This window comes from Cinclus cinclus, chromosome 6, assembly GCF_963662255.1.
Source record: "Cinclus cinclus chromosome 6, bCinCin1.1, whole genome shotgun sequence".
Lineage (NCBI taxonomy): Eukaryota > Metazoa > Chordata > Aves > Passeriformes > Cinclidae > Cinclus > Cinclus cinclus.
In genome coordinates, this window is record NC_085051.1 from 35,970,725 (window position 1) to 35,988,985 (window position 18,261).

Sequence of the window (18,261 nt, forward strand, 5' to 3'; positions counted from 1 at the left end):
GGAATGCTAAACAACTAGGACATCTTTTCTTTAAATCTAAACCAAGACTTAACTGAAATGGACCATTTGAGTACAGTCCACACTCCTCTAGCTTGTTTATTCGCCAAGATCTGCAAACATGATGGCTGCTGTGCAAAGGCTACTTATTTCTTCACACTCTGAAACCAACGACTTCAAAAAAACCCCACCAATGATCTACTTTGGTTTCGTTGTACTCAAGAGGGAAAAATGTTGAAATTTGAAAAACTTTGGAGATAAAAAATTATATGCCAACCAAAAAGATGATTTCTAAGGAAGTCTGAATAAATTAACAATACTTGAGTAACAAAGTAACTGAAACCCAGCTCTATACCTACACACTGCAACTGCAAATTTCTTCAGTAACTGACTGTGACTGTAAACTTTTCTAAGATATTAAATTACTATAACTTTATCTAAGTTATTAATGGTGCTTACATTGGCTTGATATTGCTCCAGGATGACATGACCTGGAAACTCTGGTTCTGGAACAGCTGCAAACTTCCGAACAATAATTTGCAACATTTGAAGCCCAGAAAGACGAAGCTGGTCACTGTGATCTGTGGCAGCCATGAAAGCCATACGGACCAAGTCAGCTAAATGCAATACCAAAAAGTCATCTGAAACAGAAATTTAAAAAAGAAAATAATTATAATAAATTTAAATTCAGACATGATGTGTTTTATAAGACTGTTCCAAATGTTTCCAAAACACATATTTTACATTTTACCTTAACACGTATCAAGGATTCACTTCAGGCAGCTCACCCACAGACCAATTTTACTTGGCTACCTTATGTTAGCTGATCTAGTCTGCTTTCCATTTAAAAGTAGAAAAAAAATATTTAGAAGAAATATAAATATCTTCATGTATGAGACAGATTTTTTTTTTAAAAGTGTTGAGGAAAACACCTCCAGATAAACACAGAGAGGTACTGAAAAATGGCACTCTACTGGTGATTATGTAAATTATGGAAAGAAAAGAAGTGGCATTATTTAAAGTCATACTCCTAGACACCAAACTGTGATGTTGTAGGCTGGTGCCAGCTATCACTTGTGACTGCCAGTGCTTATACAGAAACAACACCTTCCTACACATACACCATGGTACTATAACCAGGAAACTGAGAGTAAACGCTGCAGCAGGATACCATTCTTTCAGCAAATAAAAATTTCTCTACACCTGAAATACAGGCTTCCAATAAGAGTAATTAGAGGCTTCATTGGTTACAAGCAACAAATTTATGATGAATTTCATTATGATGCAAAGAGCTAATACTTACTTTAAGCATACTTTGCATTCTATGAAAACCTTATGGTGCTTAACACCTACCTCTTGAATCACGTTGTTTTCTTTCCTGAGCCAAAGTTATGTCAAAATGTGCACTGCCTGCATTTTCACACTGGCTTATAATTTTACAAACACACTCTGCAGCAAAAACTCTGGTGGACCATCGTGGATTCCGGAAAGGATGGAACCTGTCATCACTGTCAGATGTTAATACAGATACATCATCTCCTTTGGCAGTTTCCTCTTCTTGAGTGGTATCTATTGATGCTACTGTATTGAAATCTGTATTTAGGACACAGAGAGGAAAAAACCAACATAATATTCTTTCTTACTATAACTGAAATCTACAGAAAGAAATCTCTTTGAAGTCTGTCTCTAGCCTCAAATTCATAGTGACTCCTTCAATCTTGGTATCTCACAGTAAATGCTAGAATTCAAATGTAACCGATTTCAAATATAAAGCTAACATTCGGTTGCTATTACTTGCTGGTAGACAAGATCAATACCATGAAGGTAAATTAAGAACTGCAGTGAAAGAAGCAAAAGAAAAAAAAAATTCAAGTAAGTATAATGCATTAGAAGCTAGTACTGTTCCAAATCAAAAAATCTAAAATGCAATTAAGTTTTCCTCCTGCACCGCAGGTACAAGAATTTCCTTCACTCCTGCATATTCAGCACAGTAATTGATTTTGCATGCTCAAGAGTTCCATTATGATATAATAGGCCTGCATCCATTCCATTACTAAGAGAAGAGCAGGTCAGAATACTTTTCTTGCAGGTAATTGCACAGGACTCACAAACTCAAACCTATTCTCTATTTCCATTTCTGATATGGAAATGAATTAACATTAGGAGTATAAATCAACAAGAATATGAACAGGCAACACATCCTAAGATGTTTACAAGAACTTGTTCAGTGGGGAAAGGGAAATCAGAAGAGAGAAAGGCACATTCCTCTGAAGGAACTCAGTTAAAGGATCCAATCTTTCAATATGAACGATGACTATACAGTCTATAAATGACAAACATGCATTGAACACTTCATCAGTGGCATAGTGCACTCCTGCAGGCCTTATTTTGATTGTGTTCTCAACTACAGTGTACTCACCAGCAGAGGCAGCAAGAACATCTTTACAAAGCTTCAGCCAAAAGGAGAGCTTCTCAACTGCCATTGAAGTAAGCATGTGAGTCAGTGTCTCTCTGATATCTTGGCTCAATCTTGGATCCAATTCTTTGTCCAGCAAACCCAGCAATGCCCCTTCCAGGCCTATTTCTCTGATGTTCACATCTGCTAAGAACAAAGTCTATGAACTGCGCACTGTACATCACAAAACTGCATTAATGACAACAGAAACCCCACTGGTGGTTGCACACAGGGTATCTTGTGAAAAAGTACTTACTAGCCCTGAAATATTTTTGAAACAATTACACTTTTCACTTTAAAACTACAACTAACTTATGAATACTAAAGGAATGTTGAGTTTTTACAGAAACATAATAACAACAGGAAGAAAGTTACTCCAGCAAAAAGTAAGACTCCTACTCTGAATTTCACAGCATTTCCATCACCACAGCATCTAGCTCCTGAAAAAACTTATTTCGCTCACTTCATAAAGTAATTCTAAAACAATGTATTCACTTGAAATGGAAGTTAAAACTATTCTCCAAAAAGGCATAAAACCAATCACATGGAAGTAATTAGTTAAATTAATCGGCCCAATTTTTATTTGGCCAATACTACAAATTTTAAATATCAGCAGTTTTTAAAAATGGCTATATAGTCTATCTTTTCTGAAAATTTCCATATGAGCTTGAATTGAAAGCTGAAGTGAAAAACATTTTTAACACAGGCACATGAAGATGAACTGGTGATCACTCTCAGGCCTTTTAGCAGAAAGTTAATACAACAGCTACTGGCTAGATAGGCTTAGATTTCCTTGGAACTCCCCTTGCATTTCCTCATTTTATCATTATTTGGTACTATAAAGACAACTGAGGTAGAAAATGTTTTGAGTTTGAGTTTAAGACTTCAAGAGTGAAGCAAAGTTTTCACACTCACAGCAAAGTGTGTTTAAAATTCACTGTCAATATGTCAAGTTCTTTGATCCCCAAATTTCAATATATTACCTGGAGTAAAATCTTCTTTGCTCTCTTTCACTAGTGCAACAGCATATTCTGATACTTCAGCAGCTTCTCTTTGCACAAGCTGACGTAAGCAAGCTACCACTGCACGTCTCAATAATAAGTATGAGCTACAGAGATTCATCTGAAACATGCAAGAAGATACAGTAAGATGGCTAACAAACCTCTGTGGCAATACCTCAGCAAGGCTGGTATTTTCTGAACACTTGCAGCTATGGCAAATCTGTTAACTCAATACACCTGCAATTAATGCTCTTTTTGCTCATCTCTTCTTTTTTTTTTTTTTTACCCCCAAATAAAATGTTTTCCAAGTCCTGCAATCAATTTTATGAAACATATTAGTACTTTTAGCATTTTCTCTCCAAAGACAACTTACAATATCAGTTTGGGGCTGAATCCACGTCTCAACCAATATTGTACAAAAACCACCATTAACTTCAATGCCAGGTGAATCATGGTCTCAATGAACAACTAACTCTGACTACTAGGTATATGCATACAACAGGCTTGAAAACTCACTACAAGTTATCATCAGATGTAACTAGAGAAATGTCAGTGAAACCTAGGGTGAGAGAGTCAATCAGGATTTAGTAAAACACAATTCCATGCATTAAAGGAAGTTCGTAAGAAAGGGTAAAGGGAACACTGCTGCAGTTTAATTGGAAAAAAATTACTCAATTTACATTAAATTATGTTTCAGAGAAGTTGAGAGAAAAGGTAAGAGTTACTGGTGAATGTATAACACTGAGACAGGTCAGCTCTCCTGAGCAGTCTCCAGCAAAAACGTTCATAGCACCATCATATTTTAACACCAACAGGCCACTGTGTGGGTTATTTTACTAGAAAATACACAACAGATTCACTATTACTGGAACAAGGAAAAACACTTAAAAAACCCCATGACATAGCCACAAGGGTTTTTCGTTAGAGTGGATCTTTCTGATTTTTATTTGCTTCTATAAATTTTAAGACAATCCTGAAGGGAATCCTAAAGATATGACAAACTAGCTGTGTGGTCAGGCAAGACAGCTAAACCAATATTTACGTGTCTTCTTCTAAATTAAGCTTACATTATAATAAAAGAATTGTTCTCTACAATTAAGCAGCTATGCACACTTAGCTGTTACATCTTTAAAACAGAGCTGTGTCTGCTGCAGGAAAACCTTGTGTTAGGCTGTGCTCCTCATTTGTCAGCAACAGGCCAATATATGTTAGCCAAAATGACTAATATATATTAGTTAACATATGCTTAAAGAAAGCAACTTAAGGAGAAAAAGAATACGCAATACAGAATTTTAGCTTTGTTAGATTAACAAAACTAAGCTTCATCTTTGGAATTTCTATGCATGCACATGAATCTACAATATTCAGAATGACATAATTAAACACAAAAAGATAAACTCTGCATAATTCTTCTACAAGGAAAGGAACCTGACTCAATATTATGTCTGCAAGGTACTTTAATTGCAACTTCAGAAACAAGTGAGTCTTAATGCAACATTTATGCAAGCAGGCTACACATTCTACTTCAAGTTGGACATGCATAAATTCCGTGCTCATTTTTAATAGGGAAAAAACAGAGGGCCCAATGGAGGCTACCAAAATAATGCAAGATGCACATTTTTAATTTCCCACATTCTAAGCAGGGGGCAGGACTAAATGACAGACACAAAATGCAAGCATCACATTAAAACTTAAACGTACAAACAGCTCCCTTTCTTTACTTAACACACTCAAAACAAAATTATCCCTCATTAAGCACATAAAGGAAATGTATTCCTGCAATTTCCAGAAAGTTAGGAAGGCTCTGGTTAGGATGACAATAAAATATCACTTGACATGCTAAAAGAAATTACATTAAAATGGTTAAAAAGAAAGATAAAAGATGAAATAAAAACACCACTGCAAACTGCAAAAGTTTAGGATTAACAAGGCACAGGGACCTACCAACACAGAATTATCCAACAAGATTTCCTGCACAAAAACAAATGACAACCAGTCATGACAAAACCAAAATAGATATCACAGTGATATCAACCACACATGGAAATTGTAACTTGTATGCTCAGCATGTAATAGAATTCAGAATCTTATCTCAAACATACCAAAAGCCTAATTTGCTTAGTTAATTTCTCTTATTTTTCATGTTGAACACACTTAAATTCCAATCCAACTGCCCCTAAAATTAATATGTAAACAGTATCAAGACAACAGCACAGCATAGTTATTAACATTGTATGCTTATTGTGTTTCATGAAAACTGACATTCATTGTGCTCACAAATACTACGTCACAAGCTTACAGAGATAAGCTCTTTAGAAGTCTGTGCTCACCTAAGTTAGTTTGAGAGCTAATTTTAGACAAGATTAAAAGCATACGATTTGTATTCTGCTGGAGCCAAGAATTCAAATAGCAGGACAAGTATGCATTATTACTTGAAGCCCTGTGAAAAATCCCATTGACAAACAGGGAACACTCTCAGAAGCTGAAGAATGGAAGCTAGATAATGACAAGCATATGTACACAGTATAAACAAACAAACAAAAAACCCACAAAACATGAGCCAGTGAAGCAGTGTGTCCATTGCCTCAGTCATGTTTTACCAGTGCTTACTGCAGTTACAACCTGAACTGCATAAATATACTGGAGACCTGAACCATCTCATGCTGTAGGGGCTGGGAAGATGGGTGGAGGAGGCAGCTTGCAGCTGCCTGCACAAGAAATTGTGTTAGTATGCCTAATGATGAAAAAAGAAATTAAGAGGGAGGAGAGGGAGAAGAGGGAGGGTTATGAGAAAGTGGAGGGATGTAAAAGAGGAGGCAAAGAGGAAATGGGGGAGAATAGCAGGAGAAGGAGAATTTTAAAAAGTTAGAAGGCATAGCCATTTAACAGAATCCTTGGGCAAAGAGGGTGGAGAGGGTTGTTGGCTCAAATGCTACTAAAAAAAGTTAAAAAAAATGTTTGCACATTTGTTTTCAAGATTTTATGAGTGAAATTCATGTTTCTATGGATGGAGGGGGGAAAGATCACTCATCTGGCCGCAGATTCTTTGCCTCTCCTGTTTTTCTTCCCTAAATAAAGAATGCAATGGTGAATATCCACATGATCTAGGGCCTAGCTTTTGGATGCTACTCCCCCTTAAGACTTGAAAATGCAATGCAATGGAGGACTGTCACACCTTGTTCTCCAAATTGCAGACATTTAAACTCATGAAGAAAAACTGGCTGAGCATCACCTTGCAAATAAACAGCACAGTGAACTGCAGATTTCAGACCCAATAACATATTCTGCTTCCCTAATGAGATGGTGATTTAGTGGGTGGAAACTACAGGGATGGATGGCGAGTTTTACAAACACAGAATTCTGCTTGTGCAATTATCTTCTCACAGACGGGCAAAGCACACACTTGAAAACCCTTGTATATAACACTCTGTTCAGAGACATACTGACATTACTGCACTGTCAGTGCCAGGAACATTGGCTTTAGTTGTACAAGTTCATGAGAAAAGATCACCCATGTGAGGCCACTGACTTGGTGAACTCCTCTCCCAGGAAGCCTACAGTCATTTCTGGGATAGAGAGGAACACATTCAGATGCATGAACACACACACTCAAGCCATGACCCCTGCTTCTCAACTGACTAATTAAGTATTGCGAAGTTCATAAACTTCTGTATGAAGCAATTTAAGACAACTTGTAAAAACAATAAAAATCAGTAATATTATATAGACAAGACAACTCTGTCATGGCATCCTCTTTTTATTGATATTAGTAGAGAGATAGAAGCGATTGCACATGGAATTACAAATGCTCCCAAGTGCTGCCACACCCTCCAAGTGAGAGATTGACTGATGGTTTGTTGTGATTTTATCAATGTAAGAAAAAATATGTTTTACCCAAAAAACAGAAAATAATTGTTAGTGGATGTTAGAAAAACACTTCAGATTAGTTCCATCTCTTCTGCAACTAGCACATCCATACGTCCATAGCACATCACAGTGTGGGGTAGAAATACCTTCTTCAGTTTTTCCTAGCTCCCACAATCATGTTTCTAGTCAAAGTAAATAAAGAAAATATAAAGAATCTAAACCTTAAACAAAATTAATATACATTTAGTACTGATACACAAGTGCTACCCAACGGAAGATGCGAATAAGACCTGTATTGAAATAGATGACATTAAAACAAAATCCAACCACACTTTGCTGTCTGTGGATTTCTGTTTCTCTCTGACTGACAGTAAGACAAGACAGTATTAACAAAATAAAACAAAACAAAACACTCAAATACCTCAAACCAACCCACCCCTCAGCTAGCCCCCAAATCCACCAAGGCTAATAGCTACCAGAAAATTATTTTGGGTTGGTTTTTTTTTAATAGAACTAAGTACTTCAGAACAGTAGCTATTCAAAGACAGAGAGATACTGGGTCAAAACAAAACAAAACAAACCCAACCCCACCCAACAAATAAACTGTCCCACTTCTTGTCAAATAGAGCTGAAAAAGTTTTATTTCTTCCAAAGACCTGATTGGACTATAACTTAGGTGTTAGAAATTTTTATACTGACTGCCAAGATGTCAGTACACTGAACTATAAATGCTACAGAAATTACAAAACAGAGAAATCTACAGTTTTTCAGCATAACTAAAAAACAAAAAAATAAAATTCCCAGTAATTAGTACAAACAATTTTTAAAAAATCAGTCCTTCAATCAAGGCATAAAAAGCAGCAGATGGAAAAAAACTGGCCAACATAAACCAAGCTGATAAAAATCCAGCAAAAAAGTTGTAATGAATGGTATATCCTTCCAGACAACTGGCCTCAATAAGAACAGCAGAATGTATTTACAAGCAGTTCAGAAGGCCAAGATTTCTACAGACTGTGCTTATCTTGTAAAGGGGAAGTAGAAACTGAGGAAAAAAAAGTGAAGATATATAGAATACTTGCCTGTAGGAGAACATGAAACACTTCATGCCTACACAATGATCAGTTTCTCTGCTTAGAGAAACATCTGCATTTTTAAAGGGTTTATGAAAAATATGAACAGATTTTAAAATAATAGGATATAAACTAGTAAATATATACTCACACAGAGGCAGCTTACAAGGTTAGACAAGTTGACATGTCGAGGAGCAAACATGTGAAGCTGCTGAAGGCAAGAGATGGCTTGAGCTTGAACAAGGCAGTCAGGATTATCTTGCATCACTGCACAGCCCAAAAGGCAGGAAGTTCTTAAGGCTGACACTGCTGTACTGCTGCCTACATTGAGAATAAAGAAGGTATTTTTTGTTGTTTTAAAAACATATTTATTTTTAATAAACATAACCTGTCTTTTTCCCAAGCCAGCCAGAACATTCACCCTTCTAAAGCCAGATCCTCATATTTGTGCTACACTTTGATATCAATGAGTAGTTGATCACATTGCTCTCTGGTGATTTAGACATAAATTTTAAAAGTCTTCATCATAACTAAGACATAGACAGGCTCCTAACTCTTGAAATATTAACACCTTCCGTTCTCATGCTAGACTTGTAAGAGTATAAGAAATGTAAATGTAAAATTAACGTATGAAATTTCAGACCAAGTCAAGGCTCAGAGAACCAGTTCAAACAAAGGAAATATGTCAAGAAGCACTATTTTTGGAAAACTAGCAGTCATGTCATCTTGATTGCATAAAGTCATGGCCTATGAAATATTATCTTACAACTACGCAAAGAAACTTAGATCTGCTTACTTGTTACATGTGCAATCACACACATTCAATGTTTAGCAATTTGGTTGCTACAGCAAACAAAGCTGACACATTTCTATGCTATATACCTTGCAGCTCAGGGCCCAGAGAGGTAATAAGTGTATTTAAACAGCGACCAAGGCTTTGATGAACTTCAGCATAAGCCGGAGGCACACTCAACAACAACATGAGAACAAGAGATAAGGTAGGCTCCACATGCACATGATACAAGGGCCCAGCCAGATCTACTACTAGTGACAGAGAGTGTAGTGCCCATGCCTGTAAAATAAGAGAAGCAGTAATGTAATCTCTATATGATATACATAAGAGCTTTTAAAAATTTTATAGCTGAAAGTGAAATTCAGTGAAGTGTAATAGAAGTTGCACTTTCAGGTTCCAAAGGAACCTAAAGAGAGGTTATACAAAGAAACTTTATGAATCTGTTGTTGAGCAAGCAGTTTTGAATATTTTACAAGGAACTGTAAGTTATGCAGTGAAACAACCATTTTAAATTTGTCATTGTTAATAAACAAAAAACTGAATGTAGTAGTAAATTGGTTAAACAGCGATTATTATTCCTTTATTATATTCTATTACTTCAAAAATTTCTTACAGTTGCTTTTGAAAGAACAGAATTGTGAAACAATACTAGAGTTTCTGAAAGAAACTATTGTTTGGTGTTAACTTAGCACCAATAGCCACACTTGTTTCATGTCAATAAACAATACCCCTTTGTGCAAAGATATTGTGGAAAAACCTTTAAAAATTCTTTAACTGGTATTTAAATAAAAACATTAAATACACTCAATGTCTCTTAAAGCCATTCTGATAGATAGCAGTTTTAGCCACAGAGAAATAACATTAATTAGTCTTCAAGATTTCTTGTCCTACTCAAGGATGTATATCCACCAAGTTCTAAAGCATTCAGGCTACAAATCCCTTTTATTTACTATATGACCCTACAACAAAATATGCTGTAAGGTAAACACTGTAAGACAAAAAAAATTCCCCCATGAACAAAAAACCCTAGATACTATCTAGTCAAAGTCAAGATATAGGTGAATGTGAAACAAATCAGTCCCTAAAACATCAGATACTGTTTTTGAAGTGAGCCTTATCAGCTTCACAGATCATTGTATAAGAACCTCCCACACCTCATCATACTTCTTTCTATGGAAGTTGTTGAAGGTGGATTTTGAGCAGCAGCAGTCTTCTACATGGCCACTGCTGCTCCAGCCATTACCTGTGAGGTATGCCTACGAGGTTGTGAAGTGCTATTCTTACAAGAAAAAGAACCTTAGACTCCAGAAGAGAATTCAGTTAATTTGTAACATAACATTTTTATATAAGTGACAAGTACCTGTACATCAGGAGACGTACTGTCCTGAGACAAAGTATAAAGGATTCCAACACATGCATTCAGGTGCTGAGTAGAACCTATTCCTCCTAGGTACCTATACAGACATCCCAGAGCCAAAGAATGACCTGTTCTTGATACCACATCCCTAGCAGATTTTAGCCTATTAATTGAAAGAAAGCTGTTAGTTTAATCACCAAGACGCTTACTATGTAATAAGCACATCTACAAATGAAATTTCTCGTATATAATCAGCAAAAAAAATTATTACACTATTATATTTCCAAAATTCTAAGTTCACACATTGTCTCTTATCTGAAGAAAGAACCAAAATATTTTAGATACACTTAAATGATATTGCTAGAACAGCAGCCAATTTAATTAATTTGAAATTCTACACACTTACTTAGTCTTACAGTAAGAAATACATGCAGAATTCAGGCAGTGCTTTTTCCTGTTAATTTCTGAAGTGATATTAAATTCACAAAGGAAAGCAGCTTAAAAAAATTTACTATAATAGGTGTCAGGTAGATTTCTCAAGCATTTTTATAAACTCAAGCAGTATCTTTTAATGCTTATTGTGAAGTTACCTGTCAAAACTGACTTGTGCCAATCCAGCAGTGAAGGCACTGTCAGAAACCACCTGGGCCAACCTGGCCAAACACTCTGCAGCAGCACATCTTAGAAGTGGATTATTGCTTTCCAAGGCACCCATTACCAGCATCAGGGTTGATCTTCTAACTTCTTCTGAACCTAAACTTCCCTTGCAGTTAGCCAAGTGCTAAAAATAGACATTAAACATATTAAGCAGTTAAGACAGTAATCAGTGTGCTTTTCTGTCACTCGTGCAAAAAATACAAGACCTGCAGAAGGATTTTGATTTTCTTCCCCTTTGTCTGAGGAATTCCTCTCTTTCAATTTGCTGTTATGAGAGTTACACATCTAACACTACATAATTGTACATCACAGCACAACATTATAGTATCAACATTATGATTTTAGGAAATACTGGATAAATTGCAGTAGAACCAGATAAACCAGCATATTAGCATAAAATTCAGGAAATAATATCAAGAAGAAAACCAGTGAGAACAGAATAACACACAAAAAAAATTGCAGTCTGAAACACTGGCCTAAGATGAGAAGAATGAAAACTGCACATGAACAGAGGAAAATATGAATAAAGCATCAGGGAAAACGAACAACAGCAGATAATAATCACTTCATTTTACCAATTGTTACTTTTTTATTTATACAGTAAGAAATACAAAAGAGAGTGACAAAGACAGAAATTATACTAACAGAATTTTTCCCTATCTCTCATATCTGAATGACACTAGTATGGATGCTAGTACACCAGAGTGTACTAGAACATGTTTCCTTAAAACTAGTATTAGAAAAAGGGGAAAATTAAACAGTGATGCATTTGCACTCAAGAAAGGTATGACATTACAAAACAATATATTGCCATAGAAAATAGGACTGATCACCTTAATTGTTAAACGAAACAAGAACTTCTGTGTACTGTGCTGGTTTGGACTGGGGTAGAGTTAATTTTCTTCACAGTAGCTAGCATGGTGCCATGTTTGGGATTTGTGCTGAACATGGGGTTAATAATACTGAGATGTTTCGCTGTTGCTGAGCAGTGCTTACACAGAGCCAAGGCCTTTTCTGCTTCTTGTGCCACCCCACCAGTGAGCAGAGTGGGGGAGCACAAGGAACTTGGAGGAAACAGAGCTGAGATAGCTGAAACCAGCAGACCAGAGGGAGATTCCATAGCACATGGCTGTCAAAAGAGATAGTTGTTTAACATAAGTTTTAAGTAGAATGAGTTACACAGAGTTAAATTACTCAGTGATTTAGGATGTTGTTTGCCCAGCTTTACTGGATTAGCATGAATAGCTGGTTTAGATGAAGTCTTAGGCCCATAGCTCTGAACTTAGGTCTAGAGATGTTTCCATCTGGAATGGAGTTAATTTTTCAAGTAATTTTCCTAGTAGCTGGTTCAATGCTTTGTTTTGTCTTTAGCACAAGAATATTGATATTTTAATTGTTGCTAGGTAATGGTTATCCTAAGTGTAGGGCTTTTTTAGTTTTCCATGCTCTGCCAGAGAGCAGATGCATCAGAAATGGAAAACAGAAGATCAGGACAGCAGAAGCTACAATTCCTCAGGAACTACCTACCTGCAGAGACAGGGAAAAAGAACCCAATAACGTATTAGAAGACCCCTTACCAAAAATCATCACTGCTCCCAGAGACATGTGCAAAGCATGTAGAGAGCATATGAAGGGTAGATGCATAAATTGTAAGGGTATAATTGCCTAAGGATCTTTGTTCTGAGTACCTCTCCCAAAGGCACCCAGCTTGAGCTGACCTGCTGCTGTATTAACTCTATTAAATGACTTAGTTTTATAAAATTGATGCCTGACAGTGCTACAGGAAATCCAGAGTCAAGATGTAAGAAGGAGAAAGCACACCAGAGAGTGAGTGTATATGACAAGGAAGAGACAAAGGGGACCTGTCTGCTCACTGGGGCTGCCAAGTGCAAAGGGGCTCCTGTCCCAGCAGCTAAAGTCTTGGGTGGTCTGTGTGCGATTCCTCAAACAGAGAGAGAATGGTCCAGCAGCAGCTCTCCCTTTAACATGGAATCATGCTCAGCATGTAAAGGAGGAGGCAAGGGAATATTTGGAGCAATGTTTTTTTTGTCTTCCCAAGTGACTATTAGGTATGACAGAGCCCTGCTTCCCTGGAATCAGCTGAACACCTGCCTGCTGATGGAAGTAGGAAATGAATTCCTTGTTTAGATTTGCTTGTGTGTATGGCTTTTGCTTTCACTATTAAACTGTCTTCATCTCAACCCAGGAGTTTTTTCACTTTTACTCTTTCCCCCATACCATTGAGGGGGAGTGAGCAAGTGCATGTGTGGCTGGGTTTAAACCACAGCAATTGATCTATTTGAATCAAGAGATGCCATGGTTTAGTAACAGAGAGAGAAGGAGAAGAAAAGGAGAGGAAACAAAGGGGAGAGAGAGAGCAGATTTACCTTTAAGGAAGTAGAAATGGCTGCCACAACATGGAGTTGCACTATTTGTTGTCGAGATCCTTTTGTTTGCTTTATGGTATTCAACAACTGTTCTAACACCTGAAGCCTTGAACAAAAACAGGAAAGAAACCACATAATTGAAAATTAAGGAAATTAATTCAGCTTTTTTATTTTATTTTAAAATCCATAACAAAATTTATATATAAAACCAGAAGTGGAACAAATCAACCCTCGAGCATTTTCCTTCAACTGGCATCCCTGTCTACTACAAAAGAAGAAGTACAATCCATATTAGAATATGAACTTCCATACATGAACATGGACTTTTAAACATTTGTTTCATTATATATATATATCACAGATAATCACTTAAGTAACATTGTAACATTGAAGTAAGAATTAAGTAACATTGTACAGATATTATTAAAAGGAACTATGTATGGGAATAACACATTTTCCAATTGAAAAAGGAGGAGGCAAAGGAAAAATAAATGAAAATGCATTTGTCTGCAGCAATTAATTCAAGTCTTGAGAAACAAGTGAAGAAAACCAACCAGCAAGCTGGTGACAGATGGGATAAAAAAAAAGACAAAAAAAATCCACAATAAAAGCAGTCATTGAAGTCAGAATTAAAAAGTATAGGCAAGTCAGAACAACAAATAAATCATGTGGCAATTTTATTGGCAGGTATTCTCATATACAAACAGCTGTTTGGAACTTAGACTAAACCCCAAGCATTCACCATTGTGAAGCCACCAAGACTCAGAACTCAAGTCTAAATATTCATTTTAGGAAACTAAAAACCATCACCAGCTAAACTGATCATGATCTAATGATCTAGGACTAACTACAGCAAGCTTTGAAAATATAAAGCTATTCAATTTAAAAATAATTCATCTGCTCTAAAGCTGCATTCAAAAATATTGCGATCACATGCAAAAATCTTCAGCAATTTTATGCCTTAGCAATCAGTGTGCTTATAAATAGGAAACAAAACAAAATGGCAGGTATGCAGTGAGAAAATACATAGAAAAAAAAACCCAAGAGAAGTTCTTGATCTCTTTCAAGCATTCTTGTACCTTGACAGAACTGTGTTGAGACATGCACTCTTGCTTATCCCCATCCACTTTTTATAAAGAATGTATTATGTATTAAGCACCACAAAAATTATGTAACATCTCTCAAAATAGCTCCCATTTTGATCTGGCTATCAAAACAAAAAAATTATTTTTCTGGGTCCACAGATTTGATATGATAGTAACCTTTTACTGGATGTGCCTTGTTGTGGTCAGTAACTTTAAAGAGAAAAGTCCAATAATTTGGTGGTCTGAATAGTGCTATTCAGATGGTTTACAGACTCCACTCATGCAATTCATTAGTTTTTCAGAACTGTTTTCTTCTGCACTCAATGTCAAACACCTTGACCATCTTACAAGATCTCCTAAATTCCACAGCAGTTACAGTTACTACTTTACCTGTGAGATTCTGTTATGTGGGAAAACACAACTCCAAAAAGACGAGTTGCTGCATTGATAACAGATAATGCAGGAGGTAGTGGTTTAGGTACTGAATCCCCTTTTGCAAATTTCTCATAAATTGAGTAAGGGTCATACTCCAGGCTGCCACCAGCTATGCTGTTACCTAAAAGGAGCTGTAAGAAGGAAAAGAGTGATATCCATATTTTTGACCAAGGCTAAATGAGCACTGACCTAAATAACTACAACTGTATGAAAATACAGTAATACTGGAAATACAGTAATAGTAGAACAAAAAGTACCTGCTCTTCAATAAATCGGTGGTCAGTCTCCTGCAGTAAGGGACCAAGTAAAAGGAGATCATTCTCATGACAAAGGGATGGAAGCAAGACTGCAGAGGCATCCATCTGGCTATCTGAGACAGTCAAGTCAGTCACTAACTCCTTTAGAACAGCACTGATGTTTCCTTTAAATGAAAGAAAAAATATTCAAAACTAATGGTTAGTTACTTGCCACAGGCAACTTTCGGAGCAGTATATTTATACTGAAAAAGAAATATCCATGTAATATTTCTCTTTAATCTTCATATGGTTAATTGGAGAAGACTGTTAGCGGGGAAACCACAGAGCAGTATCTGACATAAGCAAACTAAGCACCCACAGCAATCTAGAAGCTGAAAAACAGAGACGTTTTTTCTTTACAGAAGGCATAATGCTATACAAGTGGTAAGCCAGTAAATTAGTTACATTTACAAATAACGTTGAGAGGAAATGGCACTTATGAACACAGCCATATTTTCTTCTATTTCCTGAAAATTAATGCTGTGGAATTTATTACATAATCACAAAGGAATACTTGATCTTGGCAAACAGAAGTAATTTAAAACATCCATAGCTTTGATAAATAAGCAAAAAGTGATGAATGCAGTCCCCATTTTATGAGTTTGCATGCAAAAAACCAAAGCAGGAGAAGTCTATTGTAGGCTACGTTATAATAAATTTCACTGGTAGTTGAAACTTCCACATATTTTTGCACATGAGATTTCTGACAAGGTTATACATAATAAAAAAGAAAACAAAACCAAACCAAAAACAACAACAAAAAAACCCCAAAAAACCCCAAAAAACAGACAAAAAACAAACCCACAAACAAACGGAAAAAAAAGCCAAAACACTAACACTGGGCATTTTGAGTCAGACTTTTTAGGTTATTAAAATAATCACTATAGTGAGAGAACATTTCCAGTACTGAATCGCATGTGATGAGAAAGGACTGCTTTGTAATTGTGTTGAAAAACACTGCAGAACTGATCTTAAAGAATGTACTCAGTCTTTACACAAGTATTATGTAAGAATTTACCTCCAGAGCATTAAGACTGAAAATTAATTGGGAACTATCAGCTCTAAGAAGTGGGGAAGGGGGAGAGACAGGCACTTAACACCACATATCCAATTCCAGTTCCCTGCATTCAATTTTGTTGTTAGCTGATCACACAATTACGTTTGCATTAAAGTTGCTTTTAATTTTACAACACATGGAAGTTTCAAAAAGTGGGACAACACAGTTTTGAGCACCTCATGAGCACAAGCAGAGTTATTAGCATAGTTAGAGCTGATAGCTGCAACCAGCTATTCAACCCTTAGTGGAAATAGAATCTATTCTGAGAAGCTGACTTTCTCTCCCCTACTCATCAAACTCCTGGCCCTATCAGCCTGTCTCCCCTGCTGGCATCTTTTGCTTTGCCTCCCTGATTAATTTAAGCAAATATACAATTTTTCCAAAATTCTTTTCTCAATTCTAATTACAAAATGTTTGCACTATCAAATATATTGCAATGTGCACAGATAATGTGTGACAGGAATAGAAATTGAGTCTTTAAAAAACTTACAGTAGTTAACAACTACAAACTGTTCTTTCATTTTTACTCATCATGACAAAAATTTGTTTTCAAAATCCCCTTCCTATGAAAAATACCAGCTTTTGAAATAAAATTTCATGGAGATGCCCAGCATTTTTTAACCAAATAAAGGTTTATTTTAGTCCCAGACAGCTGGCAATCCTCAACACTTCAAACAATATTTGCCCAATGTAAAGCAGTTCAAAATTTTAAGCCAGAACGCTGTTTCAGCATTCTAGCTACTCATCTCATGCTATTAAGGAAGAGAAGTGAATGCCTGTATTCAATTTTGTGGGTTAAACAGCGGAACATAACAAGCACAAAAAGCTGAGGAATGAAAAGTATCCTAATGAGTTGTCTGACAAAACATATTAATTTCAGACAACATCAAGATATCTAACAGAATTCAAGCTACTGAAATTATTTTGGTGAAATTTTCAATTTGGACAATACAAAACTTTTTGTACTAACTTGCAAGAAATAAATGTTTAGCCTTGAAAACATGAGCACATTATAATCCAAAACTAATGACATATGAAAATGACCACAAATATGATTTGTCATCTTAGAACAAGCTTTCCTCAGCTTAAAAATTTCATAGTTTGGATTAGATAAATTACAAGTCTTATCCATTCATACCCAACTGAAGGCAGCAACTAAAACATGTTAAATGTTCAAGTTTACCTAATATGTTCTTCTCATATCTGTCACTGCTGAAATAATCAAAAAATCAATTACGACTCACGCAAACATGGTAAAACTTTATAATAGTCTGCTGTTTGAGCAGTTATGATTTTTAATGATGACAGAAAGCAGTAAAAGAAACATCAAAGAGGCAGAAGGTGAGCAGTAAAGGACTAAGAAGAGCCTAAACAAGTCATAGTATCTCAGGCCTCAGAAATCTAAAGGCATGCATTGACAAAGAAGCTTGGGTATATGAATAGTTTGTTTTCAACTATTTATTTTCCTGGCTATTTTGTTTTGTTCCTCTCGTACTAAAGAAAGCAAGTTTTGCACATTATTTACAAATACTAAAAGTTGAGTTACAACTTTTCTCAAAAAAGAAATAACTTACAGTGTTCTATCATCTGGCTAACTATCTGGACTGAAAACAACAAACACAAAAGAAATAAAACCATGAACTCGTGAAAGCTTCTCCATCAGTATGTCACTCGGAGCCATGTAAAATGAGCCCTGCTGTGCAACACAAGAGTACCCCTAATATCATTCATATTTATAATGACTAAATTTAGACACTGAAAAAACAATCCTGAGTTCCATTGTGATATTGTTTACCCAAATAAT

General features: G+C 36.0%; 1 protein-coding gene across 1 annotated transcript in view; it reads right to left on the bottom strand.

Moving 5' to 3' along the window:
* The window catches only part of HEATR5A (HEAT repeat containing 5A), a 52,671-nt gene that overhangs the window by 14,843 nt on the left and 19,567 nt on the right, over window positions 1-18,261 (bottom strand). The window contains exons 14-24 of the mRNA XM_062494344.1: window positions 15,362-15,525; window positions 15,060-15,235; window positions 13,585-13,690; window positions 11,131-11,321; window positions 10,544-10,703; window positions 9,273-9,462; window positions 8,542-8,711; window positions 3,436-3,574; window positions 2,417-2,596; window positions 1,351-1,590; window positions 457-638 (exon numbers count right to left, since the gene is read on the bottom strand). Of these exons, the coding sequence (XP_062350328.1) occupies window positions 457-638; window positions 1,351-1,590; window positions 2,417-2,596; window positions 3,436-3,574; window positions 8,542-8,711; window positions 9,273-9,462; window positions 10,544-10,703; window positions 11,131-11,321; window positions 13,585-13,690; window positions 15,060-15,235; window positions 15,362-15,525 (1,898 nt within the window). The remainder of the gene's footprint in view (window positions 1-456; window positions 639-1,350; window positions 1,591-2,416; window positions 2,597-3,435; window positions 3,575-8,541; window positions 8,712-9,272; window positions 9,463-10,543; window positions 10,704-11,130; window positions 11,322-13,584; window positions 13,691-15,059; window positions 15,236-15,361; window positions 15,526-18,261) is intronic.